Raw genomic sequence first — 19,986 nt, forward strand, 5'->3', positions numbered from 1 at the left:
TCTGTAAATCCTTAATCTGCATCAGTCTGCTTTCTGCCGTGAAGTTCAGCCATCTACACAGGACACTGCTGGTATCACCACTGACAAATATTGCATCAGGCAGAGGCACTTCTTGTTACCAGAGCAGAATGATGTGGTGTCATAGGCCCTCATGAGGGGCCTAAAGACAGTAGCATCTATCTTGGTAGTCTATCCCTGCACCAGAAGTTCTGAGTATTTCTTAAAAGTCCCTGCAGTGACTTTTCCGAGTAACAAACATCACCCTTGTGATCTTATTTTTCCCTATGTGAAGTAACAGTACTTGACCACTTCCATAAGTTTGTCCTAGTATATTTACACCTATACATATAGCTGGTTGTGTGAGAGGACTACACCTGGCTGTACTTTAAGAAATGTCCAAGAGTGCACGGCTCTTTGGCACAGCCCTCCCAGGCCACTGAGCCCCACTCCGATTTACTTTTTGGGTGTCACAGTATTTTTCCTTTCTCCATGGGCCATTGCACAGGATGGCAATTTCATTAGGGGCTACCTGTAGAGTCTCAGAGCCCACCACACAGTGCTGTGTTCCTCCTCCTTATTGTGTGTTATCAGCCTGATTATACTTATTTGGCCCTTCATAATAACCCAGCCTTCCAGTCTCGGTGTGCAGAAGCCTCAGCTAAGCTTTTTTCACAGTCAGCACTTTCTCCTCACGTCTTCTTCCTTCACAGGCCTCAGCAAGGTGCCAAAGTACTACCCTGGGGGAATATAATCTTTACATATTTGAAGGTACTTCCCTTACCTGCCTCTCCTGCTCAAGCAGTGTGTTATTATTATTGAACTATTATTACTCAGCTGTTATTACTGCACTGTAGCATCTCTTTACCACCACCTACAGCACGGTGGCTGCAGTACTAGTGATGGCCTAGTATTCTGAATCAGCAGAGTGAGGTTTTCATTGAGAACTGAAGCACAGTGTGTATGCAAATTATGATGAAAATATAATTTCTGGTCAACAATACAGCATAAATGCAGAAATTGAGTAGAATGTGCTGAAGAGATGAAGCTGAGAGACATAACACCAGAGTAAAGCAGAAAATCAGTCAGGGGAAACTGAATTACTTCAAGACCTAGATTAATAATTAGTGCAAAGTGCGAGATGATACATTTACACAGACTAATAAACGCTCCCATATGATACCGATGTGATAAAGCCATTAAAATTCATATATTCTTCAAGTTATTTTATAAGGTATCAGCCAAAGTATTCCAGTAGATACAGAGATATAAAAAGCTTTGAACAAATCATGATGGGACTATATCTGTCCTTGTTTGTAGAACGCTCATGTTCAACGAATATATATTTAAACTGAAATAGGTGCATGGAAAGGAACAACTAGATCTTTCCTTCTGAAAAGACGCTAAAAGATTTTGACTTGTTCACATCACAGGAATGAAGATCAGAAACGTATTTAAACAATGCAATACTGTCACCAGGTTAAAACAAAACAAAGGAAAACTCAAAACAAAACAAAACAAAATCCAAAACAAAACAAAATCCAAACCAAACCAAAACAAAACCCAAAACAAAACAAAAAAGGAGAGAAAAACAAGTTCTGTAATATATACTTGAAATAGGAATAGCAGGAATACCTATCAAGCTTTGAGAGACAGCTGAGCCAGCTTGTGATAGGAGACAGGACTCTATACTCCAGATGTTCCCCTATATTCCCATTTTGCCATAGGCTCATGCACTCTTGCCATCTTCAGTCCATCAAAGGCTTAATTATTCCAGGCAACAGAGAAAGAGGCTTGTTCAGTTTGGAGAGGAGGACACTCAGGAGGGATCCCAATGCTCTCTACAACTATCTGAAAGAAGGACAAGAGAAAATAGCCTCAAGTTGTGCCAGGGAAGGTTCAGATTAGATATTAGAAAAAAATTTCACTGAAAGAGTGGTCAGACACTGAAATAAGTTGCACAGGGAGGTGTTAGAATCACCATCTCTGGAAGTGTTCGAGAGGGGTCTGGATGTGACACTTGGGAATATACAGTTTAGGGGTGATTATGGTGGTGCTGGTTTGGCAGTTGGACTAGATGATCTTTAAGGCCTCTTCCAACCTTGATGATTCTGTGATTCTGTGCAAGGCATGGAAAATGGATGAAAACAAAGCCATCCTCAACTTGCTAATTAATTGCAAGCTCTTAAGGTACATGTAGTAGATGCAGATTCAAATCCCTTTAGAGACAATCTTTCCAAGTTGCTTGGATTCTTCTATGGCTGTCACTAGAAACTGTTTTCAAGCTCAAACCCAGAAATCAGATCAGGGACCTTGTATCACTTTGCAGCTGACTTAGTAAGCATGTCTCTGAAAGGGGCAGGCTCAGGCCAATTCTTTTTTCACATTTTATCGAATGCACTGCTTAGGCAGTTCCGCAGGTGAGAACCTTGCTGTTGTATCCAAGAATGGGATACTTAACTTTCTCCATTTCCCCCAGTCAATGTAGATACAGATATTCTGCTTGAAGCAATAAATTCCACTAGATGTCAGGATATCTAAAAATTAGACCCTGCCATTTCAATCCAACATATACTTAAGGGCCTTGCCAAGTCATTATTCATGTAAACCACTGGGCTCTTGGAATAATCTACTTGACTGTACTTGTATTTGTATTAACTCAAAGATGGATGTAGCAGCACTTAATGCAAAGGCATGACTTCTGTGGATTGTGATGTAATCTAAATTAGTAGTCAAATAGTTACAAACACACTCTATCTTGATCCTGATTTTCTACAAGTTGCCTTCACCCACACTTTCTCTTAGGTCTTAGAAAACTCTGAATTTGTGATATTTTTCTCACTACAGTTAGACCTTTCTAAGAGAGGGTTGAAGCTACTTCAAAAAGGAAAGAAATATCTACTTTCTCTGAATGGGAATGGAGATCCTGTAATGTTCAAAAGCTTGAGGAAGGCAGAATTTGCTTCTGGATATGGTAGACTTGTCCAGTAGCAGTTCTTTCCAAATCTTTCACATTCTAATTTGCTGGGAAGGGAGAATGCTAAGAACTAAATGTACGAGGCAATAATGTAATTATCTTTGTTTGAGGCAGAAGACCAGAAGTAATCAACATAGTATCTCAAGCTTCCCTGTTAGCCAAGAATAATATTCACTGCACATTCCATGAATCTTGCACTAAAGCAAAGAGAACTATCATTATCATAGGTTTCCTGTGTTCATTGCTGCATGGTCTTTTTCAAAAACATGAATTAATCTTTTAGTACCTCTGCAAACTCAATATTACTGACCACAAAGGTAAAGACAAAATTCAGCAAGTCTGATGCCTGCTTCCACTTTAGGACTGAGTTTCCACAGTACAGGAGCTAACTGGTAGTACTCTGAAGGCTCAGCAGTTTGCTCTCAAGGACTTTGGTTCCATTTGTGAATGGTCTGAACTTCAGAGCGTTCAGAGGTGTCTCAAGTCAGACAAGAAAAAGTTAAGAACAGAGAAGTAATGACTTGCCTGTGGAGAATTTGTTTGAAGTAACTTGGCCATCAACAGACAACTTTTGCAGCTGAGACAGGGGCCACTTTATATTTACTTATTGTAATGATGCAGCCATCATTTCTATTCCTGCCCTATTCACTATGTAGATCTACAATAGATGTACCAAGAACTTTTTTAAAATCCTAAAAGTTCTTCTACACAACTATGAACAGGTTTCCCCCATGAACTGAAGAATGGAGACCAGAAAAAAGCAGCCAATTATTTCCCCACTCACTCTTGTAATGTGTTGTATTTTCTATGCACAGAAGGAGCCAACAGAGGACGTCATAGAGGGCTAGGCCCTAAACAGCAGTCAAAACAGGCTGGTGTGCTTGTCAGTATTTTGAAGAGCTGCATAAGTACTTTCTATGGAAAGAAAATGGGAGACAATAGAGCCTTCTAGGACTTCTCTCCCTGCCCCTCCACCCCCAAAACCCTATAACATCCACGCTTCTAAAATTGAAAGCAGTAGCCTTGGGCATATTGGAATTAATAGCTTGGTACAGCACTGTGAATTTGGTAGTACCCCTATCTATCAAATACAATAATTAAATCACATTAGTCACTCAGAAGATAAAAAGACAGTGACTGAGCAGTATTCTATCCTTCAAAACATAACCTCATTTTGACTCACCAGTTATAGAGCTCTTAGTCTTTGATAAGACTCAATGCCACTGACATTACCTCTAAAATAGAGATTGAATACAAGTGATTAGTTTCTGAGAGATGGTGTTAGACCTTGATGCCTTGGCTTGTAATGGATTATCTCTTAATCAGTCTGCAGTAATTTTAGCCTCATAAGCAAATGCATTCTAATCATATGCAGCTAGTGAGAGTCTTCATTCAGTACTGCAGCAAAAGTGAAAATTTTAAAATTATGCTCAGTACTTCAGTACTTTTGAAAATCCTCAGATGTTCAGCTCCCAGGCCTCTGGACAGGTATGCAAGGAACATTTATGACTTGTTACTTGAAAATTTTGTTGACAGAATATAGAATCTTTTTTTTTCTTCAGACCCTGTTTCTCTACAGGAAATAAAAATTTATTATCTCTTAAATATCAGTCAGTTCCTACTCTTTCCACTTCTTTTTTATTTGTGCAGGTACTAGAAAGGATATTTACAAAAATTTGAAGATCATGGCTGGTAAGCATGAGGTATAACTAAAGAAAAAAGGAAAACAGTAATATCTTAGACAAGAAAGCAGTGTCAAGAGAGCAAAGGACTGGAACAATGCCATTTCAAAAATCTCTGCAAGTGAACATCTAGATGGAGCTGAGGCAGCATGTGCACCTGGCAGCACAATCATATTTTCTAAGCATAATATTTACCAACATTTTACCCTCAAAGATCTGTTATTTCCTGAGCACTTCAAACTAAAATAACAAATGCTTGAAGAAAGCCAGAAGAAACCTTTTGAAACTCTGCAGAATCTGGCATGTGCTCTTGGTTTTGGTTGTTTTGGGGGATTTTATTTTTGTTGTGGGGGTTTATTTGTTGTCCTTGGTTTTCTTTACAGTAAGTCCTTGGTTTTTAAAGAGAGATACTGTTAGCAATGGTCAACAACAATTTAAATAGACTGTGGCCTTCAAGCCAAATCATATCTGTATGTCTGTTTCTAAAGTTCCTAATGAAGTGGATGAAAGATCCTGGACAGTCTCTCCAAGCCATGATTTGATATATATAAAATATATATTAAGAATTATATGTTCTATAAATATAATCTTATTTTTTAAGTATTAGATTTCATCATGCTTTTGGAAAATAAACAATTAGAATTCATTATCCTTGATATTCAATTATCACTTTAGACTAGAGTATAACAGAATAGAATTTCTCACAGTAAAGTCTAGTTCTCTGAAATGTTTGATTATTCTAAAGAGTAAAAATGTGTTATTTTTTTATATTAACACTAGAAACACAGGGCTTCCAGTACACTGAGGCCATTGTTACAGCATAGTGCTGGAACTTACATTTCTTTTGTTAATCCTGCCAAGTTGTAATAGCACAGAGAACAGACTGTATAGATTAGATGTTTAGAACGGGCAGGGTGGTCTTTTAAATCCACTCAGCAGCACACAGCAGAAACAAATGGAGGTGCCTTTAGTGATGAGCAGTGGTCAATATGATTTTGTGGCTGTATCAACTAGCAGGTAAGTAAGATGGAGACTCAAAACATTAGAAGAACACCTAATTTCGGTTAGTTATATCTCAATCATCTGAAATGGATCAGAGTATTGGATAGAAGGATGAAAGACATAAAGTATCTCTTTAGGATGAACAATTTCTTTTGTTGCTTAGAAATATACTTTTTATGTTTAAAAACACTTAAGAGATTACAAAGAGAGTAGAGTGGAAAAAATTACTACAAGATCTTTTAGAAAAGCCTGTTCTTCATATCTATTTTATTTCAGAACACAGAATCATTGAATTGTTCAGGCTGGAAAATGCCTTTAAGACAATCAAGTCCAACCATTAATCCAGCACTGACAATTCCACCAACCATGTCCCTAAGTGCCTCATCTACTTATCTTTTAAATACCTCCAGGGATATCTCCAGAATCTCAGTGCATCCTATTGACCAGTACTGTGCCTCTTTCACTTTATTGCTAGTTGGTATTCCCCCATACTAAACTTTACATGTGTGATGGGTATTCATCATGATTTCTTTATCTTCATGCACCCTACACCTACAGTGAATTACTCTGCTATCCACAGAAAAACTAGACTTGGAATTCCTGCCCAATGAGCCTCCAAGGAACAACCAAGGAGGTTTTCTCTAACGGGGTGATAACAGGTGGCCCCATGAGATGAAGCAACCCACTCAGGTGGGCTCTAATGGGCAGCCTCTGGCCGCTGCTGCCTAAGGCACCACTTCCCACCTCCCAATGAACCCTGATAGTGGACTACAAAGATGCACAACTCGAACCATTGGAGAACCTGATGCCTCTGTCTGTCACTGCCATTCCTGAGTGTGAAGGGGCTGGTACAGGCAAGACACATGGTCTTTTCTCTGGGATTCTCAAGCTGCACCACCTTTTCCTCAATCCAAACTTCCTCAAACAATAAGAAGCAATGATGCTCCAATAGGTTATCACAGTGCTCATGGCAAGCTACAAAGCTGAGCGTTTGCTTATGCCTCATACTACTGATTTCACTGCATTTTTACTGAATAGGAACAATCCCTCTGCCTTTTTTCCATACTGTTTGTGGTCTTAACAGAGTTGCTATGCAGCACAAACCTTTGATATAGAAAACTATGAAGGACATGGACAAAGGCCAAGAAAGGATGGAAAGCACAATTTGTTAAAACTGAAACAATGAAATTGGACACAATATTTAGGTTTTGTAAAATTACATTTTACTAATTAAGTCTATTTTTTACATTTGTATCAGCTTGAATCAAGCAGTTTCTACATGAAGAGATTTCATAATATTACCCTGAAGCACATGAAACTCTTTGGCCTTGTTAGAACTTGGTGTCAGCTGTGTCCAGGCACAAAAGAAGTTTATGAAAGAAGCAAATAGTAATTAGATGTCAGCAATGTGCAAAGCACGGTATACACAGGAAGAAAAAGTTGAGTGCCCTATATTTAGCAAAGTGATGTGGTAAAGGCAGACAAACCAACATCCCCATATTGTTGTGGCAGATCTAGATTAATATATGGAAATAGGATTTGATTTTTCAGAAGTGAGTACTCCTCATTTGTGGGAGGTTTTATGTTGGATGTAACATTAGCCACTTCTGCCTTCTGATATTTCTGATAGCTTATCCTAAGACTGATCGATTTCTCTCAGTTTAGGTTCTGAGTGCTTTAATACCTTTGGTCATGGATTTCGTTATTTCTTCTTACTCTTCAGCAAGCAACTTGGTGTCAGCTACTGTATTCCACTAAGAAATCTGCAAAGGTACTTCTCTCAGATGGCAAGGCCACATAAAAACTCCTTTTCACTAAAAATGTGCTTCTGCAAAAATGCACCATCAAACTTTATTAAAATCCTAAAGCCGAATTCTCCCACTAATTGCTTCAACATGTTGCCTAACTCATTTAGAGTGAAGTAGAACAAAGCCACCGAAGAATGGTTCATCTGCAGCTAAGCAGTCTCTTCCTTGCCCTTTATAGCCCACATTAGTATACAGCTCATGCACCCTGGAAACAAAGATATCTCCCAATAAACACTTGAAAAAAATCCCACCCAAAAAGTAAGTAAAAATAGACAGTAGAGTAGTCAAAAAATATATTTTGAGAGCTAATCTTCTCTAGAAATTCTGGAATAAACCTTTTCACATCTCATCATTATGGGGAGATATTGATTCAAATCTGTCTTGCACCACAAGAAGCATCTATATTTTTTTTTTGAGAGAAAGTTAAACAATTTCAACCCAGTAGTTACCTCTCTTCATTCTTAAGGATTTTGTCAACTTTTTACATGTCATTTGACTTGACATTTTTGAATTTTCCAATCTTTTTGACAGCTGAGACCTCTTTACCTGCATTTTGGTTAGACATTTAGCTAGATATTATAATCTAGATAGCTATAGAGGGACCCAAAACAAACAGAGCAAAATAAATCATCTTTTAAACAGTAACACGTGATAAATACTTTATAATTAAATTGCATTTCTTTTTAGAAATATTAACATCATGCCATGAATGCCTCACAGCATAGGACTTCACAGACGTTGTAGATTGTTAGTACTGCCATTCCAAACTTCATGTCATAGGTGGGAATAGTTTACACATGCTTTTGTTACTGAGAGGTTAAAGACATTGGCATGTGACCAAAGAGGAAGGGAAGAGATACCACAAACCATCTTGAACTCTTCACACAGTAATGTGAAGAAGTTACAGGTAGTGTATTCGATTTCTTCTGTAAATGTACTCCTGGTACAACCTGTGTCTGGAAACTGTTTCCTTCTTTCCAGCCAATACTATCTTTACCACAGAAGTCCCCAGCTGTTGCACAGCCCTCACACCCTCTTTCCCTTATTTCACCATATGCTGCTTTTCTCTTTATAAGCAACAAATTCTTCCTCTTCTCTCTCACTTTATTTCCTGGGACAAGTTCTGCTTATGAACAGTTGTAAGTCTGTGCATTCCAAGGGGTATGTCATTATAGTGGAGTTCCCTGAATATCCAGGTCTGGTTACATGTAAATAAATTCAACAAGCAATCTGTGAGTGCAAAACCTGCAGACCTTATGTTTTTATATTCTAAATGTAAGCTTGTCACAGATTTTTAGGTTTTTTGTTCTACACTGGAAGCACTTTCAAGTTTAAAAAAGGGGTAAAAGTTCTTGGAGAACAGGGAAGTAACCAGCTAGAATAAAAATTGTACTTTCAATTTTATTAGGGTTTTGAACGACTGTGTATGACAGCCAAAGCAAGCAATTAAAGATCACCACTCAAATTATGTATTGTTACTGACTACCTTCTACAATAAAATTATAAAGAAAAAGAAACATCACATGAGCTCTAATAAATGTTTACATAGCAACCAAGTGCCTTTCCTAGTGACCACCAAAGAGTAACTTGCCACCTGTTTAAGCCAAACGTGTGTCTTTCTTTCACTCCAAATACTGTTCAGGCATTTCAAAAAGTCATGTGAAGAACTGAAATACTCAACTCACACTTAAGAGAGATTTATTTACTACTTACAAAACCAAGGTTAGTATAATGATTTTGCAGAACTGCGGATGAAACATTTTTCCAACAATGTGACTTAAATGTTGATGCAGTAAAATAAGTGAGTCCCTTCCTCTTTCTGCAGGAAACCAAACCAGAATACTAAATTACTGACACTTAAATGTAAAATTCTACTTCTATGCATATAATAAACATCAGGACATTTCTGCAGTTCATTTATTTTCAAAAGACACTAGATGTAGTGCCTGTATAGTATTTCTTTGATTTTCTGTTTCAAAGGAAAAAAACCCCAAAGATACCTGATACTGAGGCATAATTAAAGAAGAATTTTTAAACCAGCATATATTAAGACATCTCAAATATTAGTTTAATTTAATTACTTTTGCACCTCTAACTTAAAAAGAAGTAAACTTATTCTTTCAGCTAGAAATTTCTGTCACTCAAAATTACTAGAAGACAGACTAGCTATGGAAATATTAAGTATGATTTTGTGGTTTGGTGTTGCTTTTTTTGCCCAAACTCTTTCATTTGCTATATATAAAATACTCTCTTTCTGAGTAGTACAGAAGTATTAGCCAATATGAAAAGGGGTTGACCTTTTTTTTAAGTAATCAACTGTAAATATGAAGTATCAGTGAATTATTACACTCAAGTTGTATGTAAAGAATATGAGCAACATGCTACTGCCAAAAGGCATAGTGTGTAGAGTACCTCCAGTCTTAGTGGTACAATAATTTGTTTTATTACTTTTCTGTACTTCCACCAACATATACTGTTCCAAGCAAGTCCTTTTATTAAATTTCTATCTCTCTTTCTAATACCTTCAAAGGCCTGCCAAGTACTCACCTTATTTGCATCCACCACAGGGGATGTGTACCTAAAGCAAGATTCCCAATACATTTTCAGGGAGAGAAGCAGAGTGCACATGTACGTCTTTGTTGCAGAACGGTGACCTTGCGTATACATGTAAGTTTGGAAGGCAGATAACTATGAACAGTCAAAGGAAACATAAACAACCTTGACAGGTTGTCCATGGCTTTGTGTTAAGCCAAAGCAAAAATGCTGAACATGACGTGATTTTGAATTAAACTATGTTTTCCCTCTAAGCATGTGAAAAAGTGAATCTCACGAAAGACTTGCAGATCAAGGCTACATTATGTGCTTGAAATGACAGTCCCAGGCGGATGAGCTGTGTACCATGCAGGGCTCCACAATGGGACCTCCAGACCCCGGGGTTTCTGAACAGGTTTGCACCTCCCGTTCCGCGCCCCGGTGAGGACCAGCTGCCCCTCGGCCGGCAAAAGGCGAAGAGCCGATAAACGCGCACATTGGACCGCTCTTTTAGCCCTTTTAAAGAAGGCACAAGCCGGCGCGTCCCGCAGCCCCCGCCGAGCACTGCCCGGCAGCACCGCACCGCCCGCTCCCTGCCCCGACAGGGCGTGAGAGGCCCCGAGAGGCGGCAGCCGCCGGAGCCGGGGCTGTGGGGAGGATTTCTGAGGTCAGAAGCTCTCCGAAGCGCTGCTTCCAGGTGTGGGCAGGGGTGAAAGGCGAAGGGCCCCGCTGCGGTCCCCGGCCCCCGCCGCCCTCGGGGCCGCCCGCGGGCGGGGCGGGCGCTGCCCCGGGGGCTCAGCTGAGGAGAACCGAAAGTGAAGGGAAGTCGTCGGGCGGCGGGGGATCCCCGGGGCCGCTGGAGGCGGCAGCGCCCCTGCCTGGCGGGAAAAGACACGTATGAGTGCTCGTGTGCGCGTCCCCCAGGTCCTCGGTCACGGTCCGTGACTTCGGGGCGCCGCCGCGGAGCCCGTCCGGGCGCTGCCGCCCCGCCGCTCGTGCCCCGGGCAGGGCAGTCGCCGGCGATGCTGTGCTGCATGCCCGGCGTGGCTTTCGTCCCCGCTTTGCTCGTCAGCTGGTCCTCGGCCGCCTTCATCATCTCCTATGCGATCGCCGTCCTGGAGGGGCACGTCGAGCCCCTCGTTCCCTACATCAGGTGAGGCGGGAGCGCGGTGGGAGCGCCCGAGGAGCAGGGGGAGCTGCGTGTATGTGTGTGTGTGTGTGCGTGTGTGTGTGCGTGTGTGTGTGTGTGACACACAGGCGGCGGTTCCGAGGGGTTCCCAGTCGAGTGTGGGATCCCCAGAGGAGGAGAGGCAGTGGTGGCAGGGCCTCCCCGTGATGGGGGCGCACGCTATGCCCTCCCGGCACCCATCACACCTCCAGCTCCCGGGCCTCTCCAAGAGCCACAGGACCCAAAGGCTGGCAGACGCAGTGGAAAGGACCTGAAACAGTTTTCTGCTGGAGCCAAAGTGTCCTGAAGGCCTGATCATAGCAAAACTTTACAATCAAGTGGTGGAAATGTAGCTTTGTTTGTATAACTCCAGAACTGGGCCGAAGTGCACCAGACGATGACTTGAAACCCTATGATGGTTTTTGCATTATGTGCATCCCCACAAACACGTGTATTTAAAATTTCAGCATAGGACCAATGAGTGTAAAAGACTTCCCAAGAGATGGCTGGCATCTCTTTTCTAAAACCTTAGTCACTTAAGTGCAGTTCTGTATAAATCATTGGTTGTGATTTATGTTAACATTTAAATATGAACTATGAAATCGCTAGATTTTATCTCTTAATAGATTAAAGCTTAGCCAGATATTCAAGAGTGTTTCTGATATACAGAAGATGTAAACAAGATTTTAAAATACATCTTTCAAGATACATCTAGACCTAATTCCTTGAAAGACTTCATGGACATTCATAATTTCAGAAGACTGCTAACCTGATTGGCACATACAAGCAAATTTAATTGAAAATTAGGGTTTGTCATCATAGGCAAGTGCAAATGACACCACAGCCCACAAGAAAGCTGAGCTTCATTCAAATTAAGCCAAAGAAACTTGGGCCACATGCTTATGTTAGCAAAACTTTTTAAGATTATCTGCACAAATTTGGTCTCAGCTCTTGGAAAGCCTCGTTCTTGTACTTGAACAAATACCTTGTAATCAAGGCTCGTCTTTGATTACATACACAGTTTTACTGACACAAAAGCACTTCTGATAAGTGTAATTTATCTATCATTAACCAAGGGAAAAAACTCCATTTGATATAACTGTTCATTCTCAGTATATGGTTTGTGCTCAGAAGGATTTTGAGGTCCTGTAGTGAGAAATTTGGCAAAATTACATTTCTTATGTTAAGCCACGTCATAGAATAAACCATATGAGTAAACAGGATGTGTTTCTTTCTGTGTAATTGTTTTCAGTTAAGTTTTTGACAGCCCAAGTATCTTAATTGTGTCATTCTTTTTAAAGAGATAGACCAAACCTTTAAGTCACAGCTCTATAACTCTGATAACTGTATTGCAGCTGCCATAGTTACGTCAATCTAATGGAATAGATCACAGAAAAAAAGTCATTCTTATCCTTTAGTACGGAATCACAATATATGTCAGTATACCCTAAAAGAACCCAAACAAAGCAAAGACTTGAGAGGCTGCATCAGTGATAGCCAGTCACATTTCAGGCCCTCTGCATTTACTAGTAAAGTTTTTTAAAAGTCTTTTTTATTTTACATCCATTTAACACCACATTTGGATTAAAGATATATATTGGCTATTGTTGAAGAATCTCTAATAATTCTAAAGGCACATGGTGTAAGCATAAGATCTTTGTAGAAGGTGCATTTGGCAGTAATATGATATTTCCTTTTAAGTACTTAGGCCAATAGTCATACCATAGTTCATATTTTATTTTGCAGGTCATTGCTTTAGCCTAAGAATCTGAATCATGTGATTAAGAATGTGATTTAGTAAAGATTAGAATCATAAAAAAGAGGAAGAATGTTGCAACATATAAGTTGTGCAATATCTTAAAATGAGCTTTAAAAATTAAATAGAGCTCGTATGGGAAAATTCCAGTTACACAAAGGAGAAGAATATGGACAAACTTTAGTTCAGCATTTCTGTAATTCTTATATATGTTCCTCAAGTACCCTGTGTATGCCTTGAGGTAACTTATTAATTTTATTTGTTTACCATGTAACAGCTGTCACAGTGAGAGACCACGCCTGAATTGGTCATTGAAACTGTGCTAATGTCTCATCAAGTAAAGTCAATACATTTCTGGGTAGATAAAATGAACCTGATTTTGTGTTTTTTAGCAGCTGAGTCCTAAAATTAGGTTATGGCCAAACTGTCATATCAATGTCATGGCTAGGCTTCGCGAACGAAGATTTGGGAAGGCTCTATCCACATTTGTTACAGATGGCCAAACTAGTTCTTTTGCTAATATACTCAAAATCCAAACTAATTTGGATGCGCTGGGGTGGCTGTTTCATGGTTTGAATTCTCAGTGAAAGCATAAAGGGAATTTTCCTAAAGGTATTTGCTATCAGGTGTACCTCTGGATCAACAAGAATCCCTGTAGGGAGAATAGAATTTTCCTATTTTAAAAATTTGGGACTTAAAGTTTGGAGAGAAATAGTTTTTGATGGCTATGTAGTAATTAGATGACAATGAGTCTTTTGGCCCTAAAATATTTGTTACTTGTCTCCTCCACCTTCTTGTCTTTCCACTCTTCAGAATATTGTTTGGTTTTAGAATTCTATTGCATGAGATGGTGACACAAGTAGAGGACTCCTCATCTTTTCAGTGGTGGCAGAGCTCACCTATGCACCACTCCAAATAAGTGAGCACGTTTTGTTTCAAATATGCCATTTGCTTTTTGTCTTTTTCATAATAAGAAAGGGACTGTTACCCATACTTTTTTTTCTAATATTTTTTTTCCATAGCAACAGACCAGAAGCAAAACGAAAATGAACCTAAGTCTTCATTTAGCTTCAGGGATTTTTCAGTGGAAAATATGGCATTAAAAAGATTGTGTCCTTAAAAGTCCAGTGCAGTACTTTGTAAATAGATTGTAGATGTAATATAGTATTCTTGGTATGAAATTTCTTGAAAGCGTAAGTCTATTGTGTTTAAAATTCAACAATGCAAAATTCACCTATAAAGCTTCAGCTTGAAAAAAGCTTTCATTAAAAAATGTAGACCAGTGCAATTTTAGGTTATTTGGATTGCTCTTATGGTGTGTTCCAAGAACTTCACATGGCTTTCTATGCATGTGCCAATTCCATTCTCTTCTCACCTAAAGTCCTTCAAAAGCTTTGAAGTGATTACAGTCCTGTACTTACCACAGAGCGGTTTCTGATTTGAAAAAGTCCTTGAAGATTGTCACAAGTGGCTGACTTTTTAAATGGAGTCCTTTGTCATATTAATGAAAACACTCCAGAAACACAAGGAAAAGATGTGAAGTTGAAGGTTAAAAAATGGGCTAAGTGAAACATGGATTAAAATGATTTTCAGATGTGTCAAACAAACAAACAAAAAAGAGTTAGTTTACTGTTTTCATCAATTCCACTATCAAAGAGGAACAACACTAGTACAAAGTACAAGCTGAAACAAGTCTTCAGAAAGCATTACAACAAGAACCAATCTAGTAAAAACAAATGTTTTAGTTTTCTCTATTTTTTGCATCAGTTTTTCAGAGAAAAGGATCCTTCCTTTATCCTAAACTTCCTCCTATTGTTGGTAAATCATCTTAGCAACTGATTACACAAATCCTTCTGTACATAGAAGGGGGTTGAGAGCAAATATTAATTTCTAAAGAAAATCAAGTCTTTTGAGATAGTCATACTCTTCTGTCTTGAACTTAACGAAATTGTCAAAATCTTTAAGAATGATTGCTTAAGTAGAGATTGCTTTCTCTTTTGGATGTTGAGAGCACAAGCATTCATGCTGGGCAGCTGTCATTTTGGCTGCACTCAGCGGTAGGTTCAGAAGCTTAGCACTGAAACCTAATCCAGCCTCACTGTTGGAAAGAAGAATATTCATCTTCTTGAATCACATAAAACCCCACATCTAGCTAGTACCTACTTGTCCCATCATACACAGAATCACAGAATCAGTTAGGTTGGAAAAGACCTCTGAGATCATCAAGTCCAACCTAGGACCAAACACCACCATATCAACCAGACCATGGCATGAGGTGCCACACCCAGGCTTTCCTTAAACACCTCCCAGGATGGTAGGACTCCACCACCTCCCTGGGCAGTCCATTCCAGTGTCTGTCACCCTTTCCTCCTAATGTGCAACCTAAACCTCCCCTAGTGCAGCTTAAGACTATATCTTCTTGTCCTGTCGCTGGTTCCTTGGGAGAAGAGCCTGATCCCCACCTGGCTACAACCTCCTTTCAGGTAGTTGTAGAGAGTGATGAGGTCTCCCACGAGCCTCCTTTTCTCCAGGCTAAACAACACCAGCTCCCTCAGGTGCTCCTCATAGCACTTGTGCTCCAGACCCTTCACTTTGCTGCCCTTCTCTGGACACACTCCAGCACTTCAATGTCTTTCTGGTAGTGAGGGGCCCAGAACTAGACGCAGCATTTGAGGTGTGGCCTAACCAGTGCTGAGTACAGGGGGAGAATCACTTTCCCTTGTCCTGCTAGTCTGTATCAGAAATAGAGATATTTCTGATATGGGCCAGGATGCCATTGGCTTTCTTGGCCACCTGGGCACACTGCTGGCTCATTTTCAGCTGCTGTTCACCAACAGCCCCAGATTCTTTTCCACTCAGCAGTTTTCCAGCTGCTCTTCCCCCAGCCTGTAGCACTGCATGGGGTTGTTGTGGCCACAGTGCAGGACCCAGCACTTGGTCTAATTGAACCTCATACAATTGGCCTCAGCCCATCAATCCAGCCTGTCCAGATCCCTTTGCAGAACCTTCCTACCCACCAGCAGGTTGACACTCCCACCCTCGGAGAACAGTTAAGTCTCAGAATCTTTGCTCAGTTTCCAATAAACTTTGACATTAACTGAATCCCTTACATGTTTACATTTCTGATGGTAGAGTTCATTGGGTGCCTCTGTTTACACACACATAACTGTGCCTCCTGGTGCTGCCCAGTAACTGAAAACTCAGCTCACACCCAAATTATGTAAAGATTTAAGAACTAGATGTTTTCCGTTGGCTTGACCGACAGAGCCTGATCAAATAGATATCAACTATGTTGGACAAGAAAAAATAGACATTGGACAAGAAAAATAGTGTAAAGAGGTGACAGCATCACAGTATTGTTCCTTCAACAGAGCGCTCACCCTCTATAGAAGAGTCCTGCTTGAGGGAACTTGAGCCCACATACTCCCAGGCATATGTTCATCTTGTGAGGAAAGGACATTCTTTGGGGTGGGTGTTTGCACATATGTAGGGAAAAGAGAGAAAAGGATTCTGTGATCAAGGTGTTCCATTTTCTACACAACAAATATTTTGTATATGTGGTGTTTTTCATATGTATATATCTATGCACATACATATGTATATAAATTCTGTAGATATTCTCACACTCATGCTCCCTCTTTCTATCCCAGTGAATTTCTAATTATCCACTATAAGGGTGAATTGCTTCAGCAGAAGATACTTACAACACCTTGGGTATAGACTACTCTTAAGCTGCATCTACATTAGCAAATTAAACCCCTCCTAGGAACATTCCTGGGCATTGGAACACAATTACTCTCATGGGGTAAGATCCTTTTAAGACAATGAGGAAATTAAGGCAAATTCTCTCACATCTTAAGATGTGAGATGCCATTAGATATGTTTTACTCTATCACAGTGTTGATTCAGTGGATAAAAGAAATGCCATTTCTAAAATGTCATTTATGTAATCATGTCATTCATGAACAAAGTATTGCTCTGTCACATCTCTGCATGTTGAATACAGAAAAGGAAGAAATACAGTTCAAATAGTATGCTCTCAAAATACACTTACTTTATGAAAAGAAAGATACACTACTACAAATGGAGGCTACCTGTTCAGCAGAAATGTTTAAATGCCCTATCCCCAAAACAGCAGTTCACACAAGTTATATTTTTCTTGGGATTTCATGTGTACCTCTCATTTATGTTTCACAAATCTCAATTAACTCTTAATTTCTTTCTTTTCCTGCTTTAGTGACACTGGAACAAAACCTCCAGAAAGCGGTGTCTTTGGTTTTATGATTAATATTTCAGCTCTTTTAGGTATGTATAAAGTACTTGGTTTGACCAGAATGAAGAAATGAGAATTAGCAAAAGCTGTCTGCTTACATTGCAGTCCATTCAGAATTCTGCAGAAAAACTACTCCACAGTCAAAATGGTAATGTCAGATAGATGTAAGTAATAGCCAGGGGGCCAGGTCCTTAGGATCAGTTAGTGCAGGCTTAGAGGCACTTATGTCTCTTAAGAGCACCTCATCAGTGCAAAGTAGTCAATACGGCTGGAAATAAAAGAGGAAGAAAGATGGTATGATTACTGTGCAAAAACTCTCTCTCTGATTTGGGGACACTTTAGTTTCTAATATGCTGCAGCAAAGGGAAGAACTGTGTTGAAGCAATGCCTGGTTTTCTCCACAACATGCCTACTTCTCTACAAAATGACTGATGGGAATCAGGAAGCTTGACGTTTTCTATTCACTTCTAGGGGATGGAGGATCGATAGCTGTGTAGTCTACCATGGCCTTAAGGCAAAGTCAAAATCACATATTTTACCTTCTGTAAGGGCCTCATTCAATCACACTATCTTGACATCTTTCATGTAACCTCTCAGTGCCTGGGCAAAGCTACCTGATGTATTTTTCCAATGGTAGGTAGACTAAAAGTATGTTCCGTGTTGTATGGAACTGTGGAATTCAGTCTACAGCTTATTATTTCCTGATGAACCACGATTTTCTTATCCAGTACAGGTGTTTGTCAGGAGTGAACTGCATATTGGGGTCACATATGTAGGACTGCAAAAATGAATTGTTTCTACAGACCATCCATTGTAAGGAGATGTAGTTCTCATAAAAGACTGTGTATCAGAGCAGAATAAAACCTCCCACTTCCAGCTTATAGTTCATCTCCCTGTGACATCTGTTCCTAATGCAGAATGGCAATGCCTCTGCCCAAAACACTCAGGAGAATGGAATTCAAATTGGTGTTTTTCTTGAAGTGATGTACAGTTATTTCTAGATAGCAATAATGTGTGATGTTAAGACTAAGATAATGTTAAAGTTTTATCTAAAAGTAATATATCTGAAATTCACTACTTTTTTTCTTCTTCCCAGTAGATTTAAAAGCAATATTAGTTACTGTATTATGCTTATAATTTCATTCTGCATGCTCATTTGTTACAGGAAAAGATGTTTAAATGTAAGCAATACATGATCATTGAACAAAATATGTATTTTTGGTTGATTTTTTTTCAGGTGTAATTACAATGTACATCAGATATTTATTAATAGAGAAGCAAAATGAGTCATCGCGCTTTGTTAGGTCTTCATGCAACATGTTTTCATTAGGTATTGGATTGATGGGCTGTATTGGAATGGGCATAGTTGCAACTTTTCAGGTATGACCATAAATTTCATATCATAAATGAAACTAAAGTTGTTTTACAAGTTAAAATTTCAAATAGGTAAGAGTGATTAACACTATCCCAAGGTGGATAATTGAAAAATGAAGTAGGAATGCCTTTCTTGCTCTTGGCTTTATTCAGTAGCTTTAAAAAGACAGATTTGTTTTCTCCCCATATACTAGATTTTTTGCTTGTGCAGTTATGTCAGTAAGGGGTTTTCTGTGTGTTTGTCTTGTAAAAGATCTGTACTATAAAACAACTTAATATGGATGCTTTTGCTGTAAATTTTTTACTATGAGAATTGGACTGTGAAAAGCTTTGCTATTCAAAGTTCAGTTTGCTTCCAGTTAGGGAGTCAGACTAACTAAAATAAGTCAGACTAACAAATGCACTTGCATTTTTGCCTGAATGATGGCACACTCACTAGCAGAACTTTCTACAGAATAAACTAGATTTACCTGACAGGTGAGAACATTGAGCACAATATCAGCCTGTTGTTTTGAGTCTGTGGGAGATGGCATAACAACATATTAAGTCTTTATTTATAGAGACATGTAGAATTACTGCTTACTTTGCCAGAAAGAATTTGACATCTCATTAAAAATCAAAATCCACTCCTCAGTGTCTGAAAGAAAATTCAATAGAGACAACAAATACTGAAACAGATTATTAATTTCACCTTTTCTAGTGAGGAGGTGTGTAATAGGGTAGATTCTGACACAAAGAAGTATTAGGACAATTGCACTGAAAGCTTCAGCTTAGAATCAAGTAAAATCTAATTGGCAGGTAGTTTGAGACACTGCCTTTAAATCTGTGGAAACAGCTATATTATTTCTTTTAAAGGATAGCCTACCTTGGAACAGTTTGGAAAATACTGGTGTGCTCATACAGTGACCTGACAAGATACAGAGGAATTTAAAATAAAGATTGTCAGGGCTTCAGCAGCCAATACAGTTTTACATGTAATGGACATGGTATTTTCAGACGAAAACGCTGCCTTAGACTGATACCTTACCCTTTTTAGTTTTATATCCAGACAGTATGTGTGGATTGCAAACAGGCACTGCAGTCAATTCTAAGCACACTGTTTTTCTTTTAAAAATCTGTACTCTTATTGATAAGATTTATATGTGGCACAAAAGAAAGTTAGATGATGGGGAACAGTGTTGCTTGACTGAAATAGAAAACAGACTCAGCTGCAGTAAGAAAAAGACAAATTAAAGAGTGCAAAATAATTGTGACAGTCAGGGAAGCAGAAACTTTGATGCTAATGTTCCCAAAGGGGTCCCTTGACAGTTATCTCATCTCTGTTTTCTCTCATTGCCAGTTTTAAACTCCTTCCTTACCTAATTTCTATTTTTTTCTGCTTTGACCTTGCTTTCCTTGCTAAGTGCAGTTTGTAGAA

General features: G+C 39.3%; 1 protein-coding gene across 1 annotated transcript; it reads left to right on the forward strand.

Moving 5' to 3' along the window:
* The first annotated feature begins 10,430 nt into the window (after positions 1 to 10,430).
* LOC135408777 (DNA damage-regulated autophagy modulator protein 1-like) lies at positions 10,431 to 19,953 on the forward strand. The gene is made up of 3 exons (XM_064643779.1): positions 10,431 to 11,151; positions 17,160 to 17,227; positions 18,433 to 19,953. The coding sequence occupies exons 1-3, from the start codon at positions 11,021 to 11,023 to the stop codon at positions 18,579 to 18,581; spliced, it is 348 nt and encodes a 115-aa protein (XP_064499849.1). The 5' UTR covers positions 10,431 to 11,020; the 3' UTR covers positions 18,582 to 19,953.
* Positions 19,954 to 19,986: the final 33 nt, after the last annotated feature.

Source organism: Pseudopipra pipra, unplaced genomic scaffold (genome assembly GCF_036250125.1).
Source record: "Pseudopipra pipra isolate bDixPip1 unplaced genomic scaffold, bDixPip1.hap1 HAP1_SCAFFOLD_628, whole genome shotgun sequence".
Taxonomy (NCBI): Eukaryota; Metazoa; Chordata; class Aves; order Passeriformes; family Pipridae; genus Pseudopipra; species Pseudopipra pipra.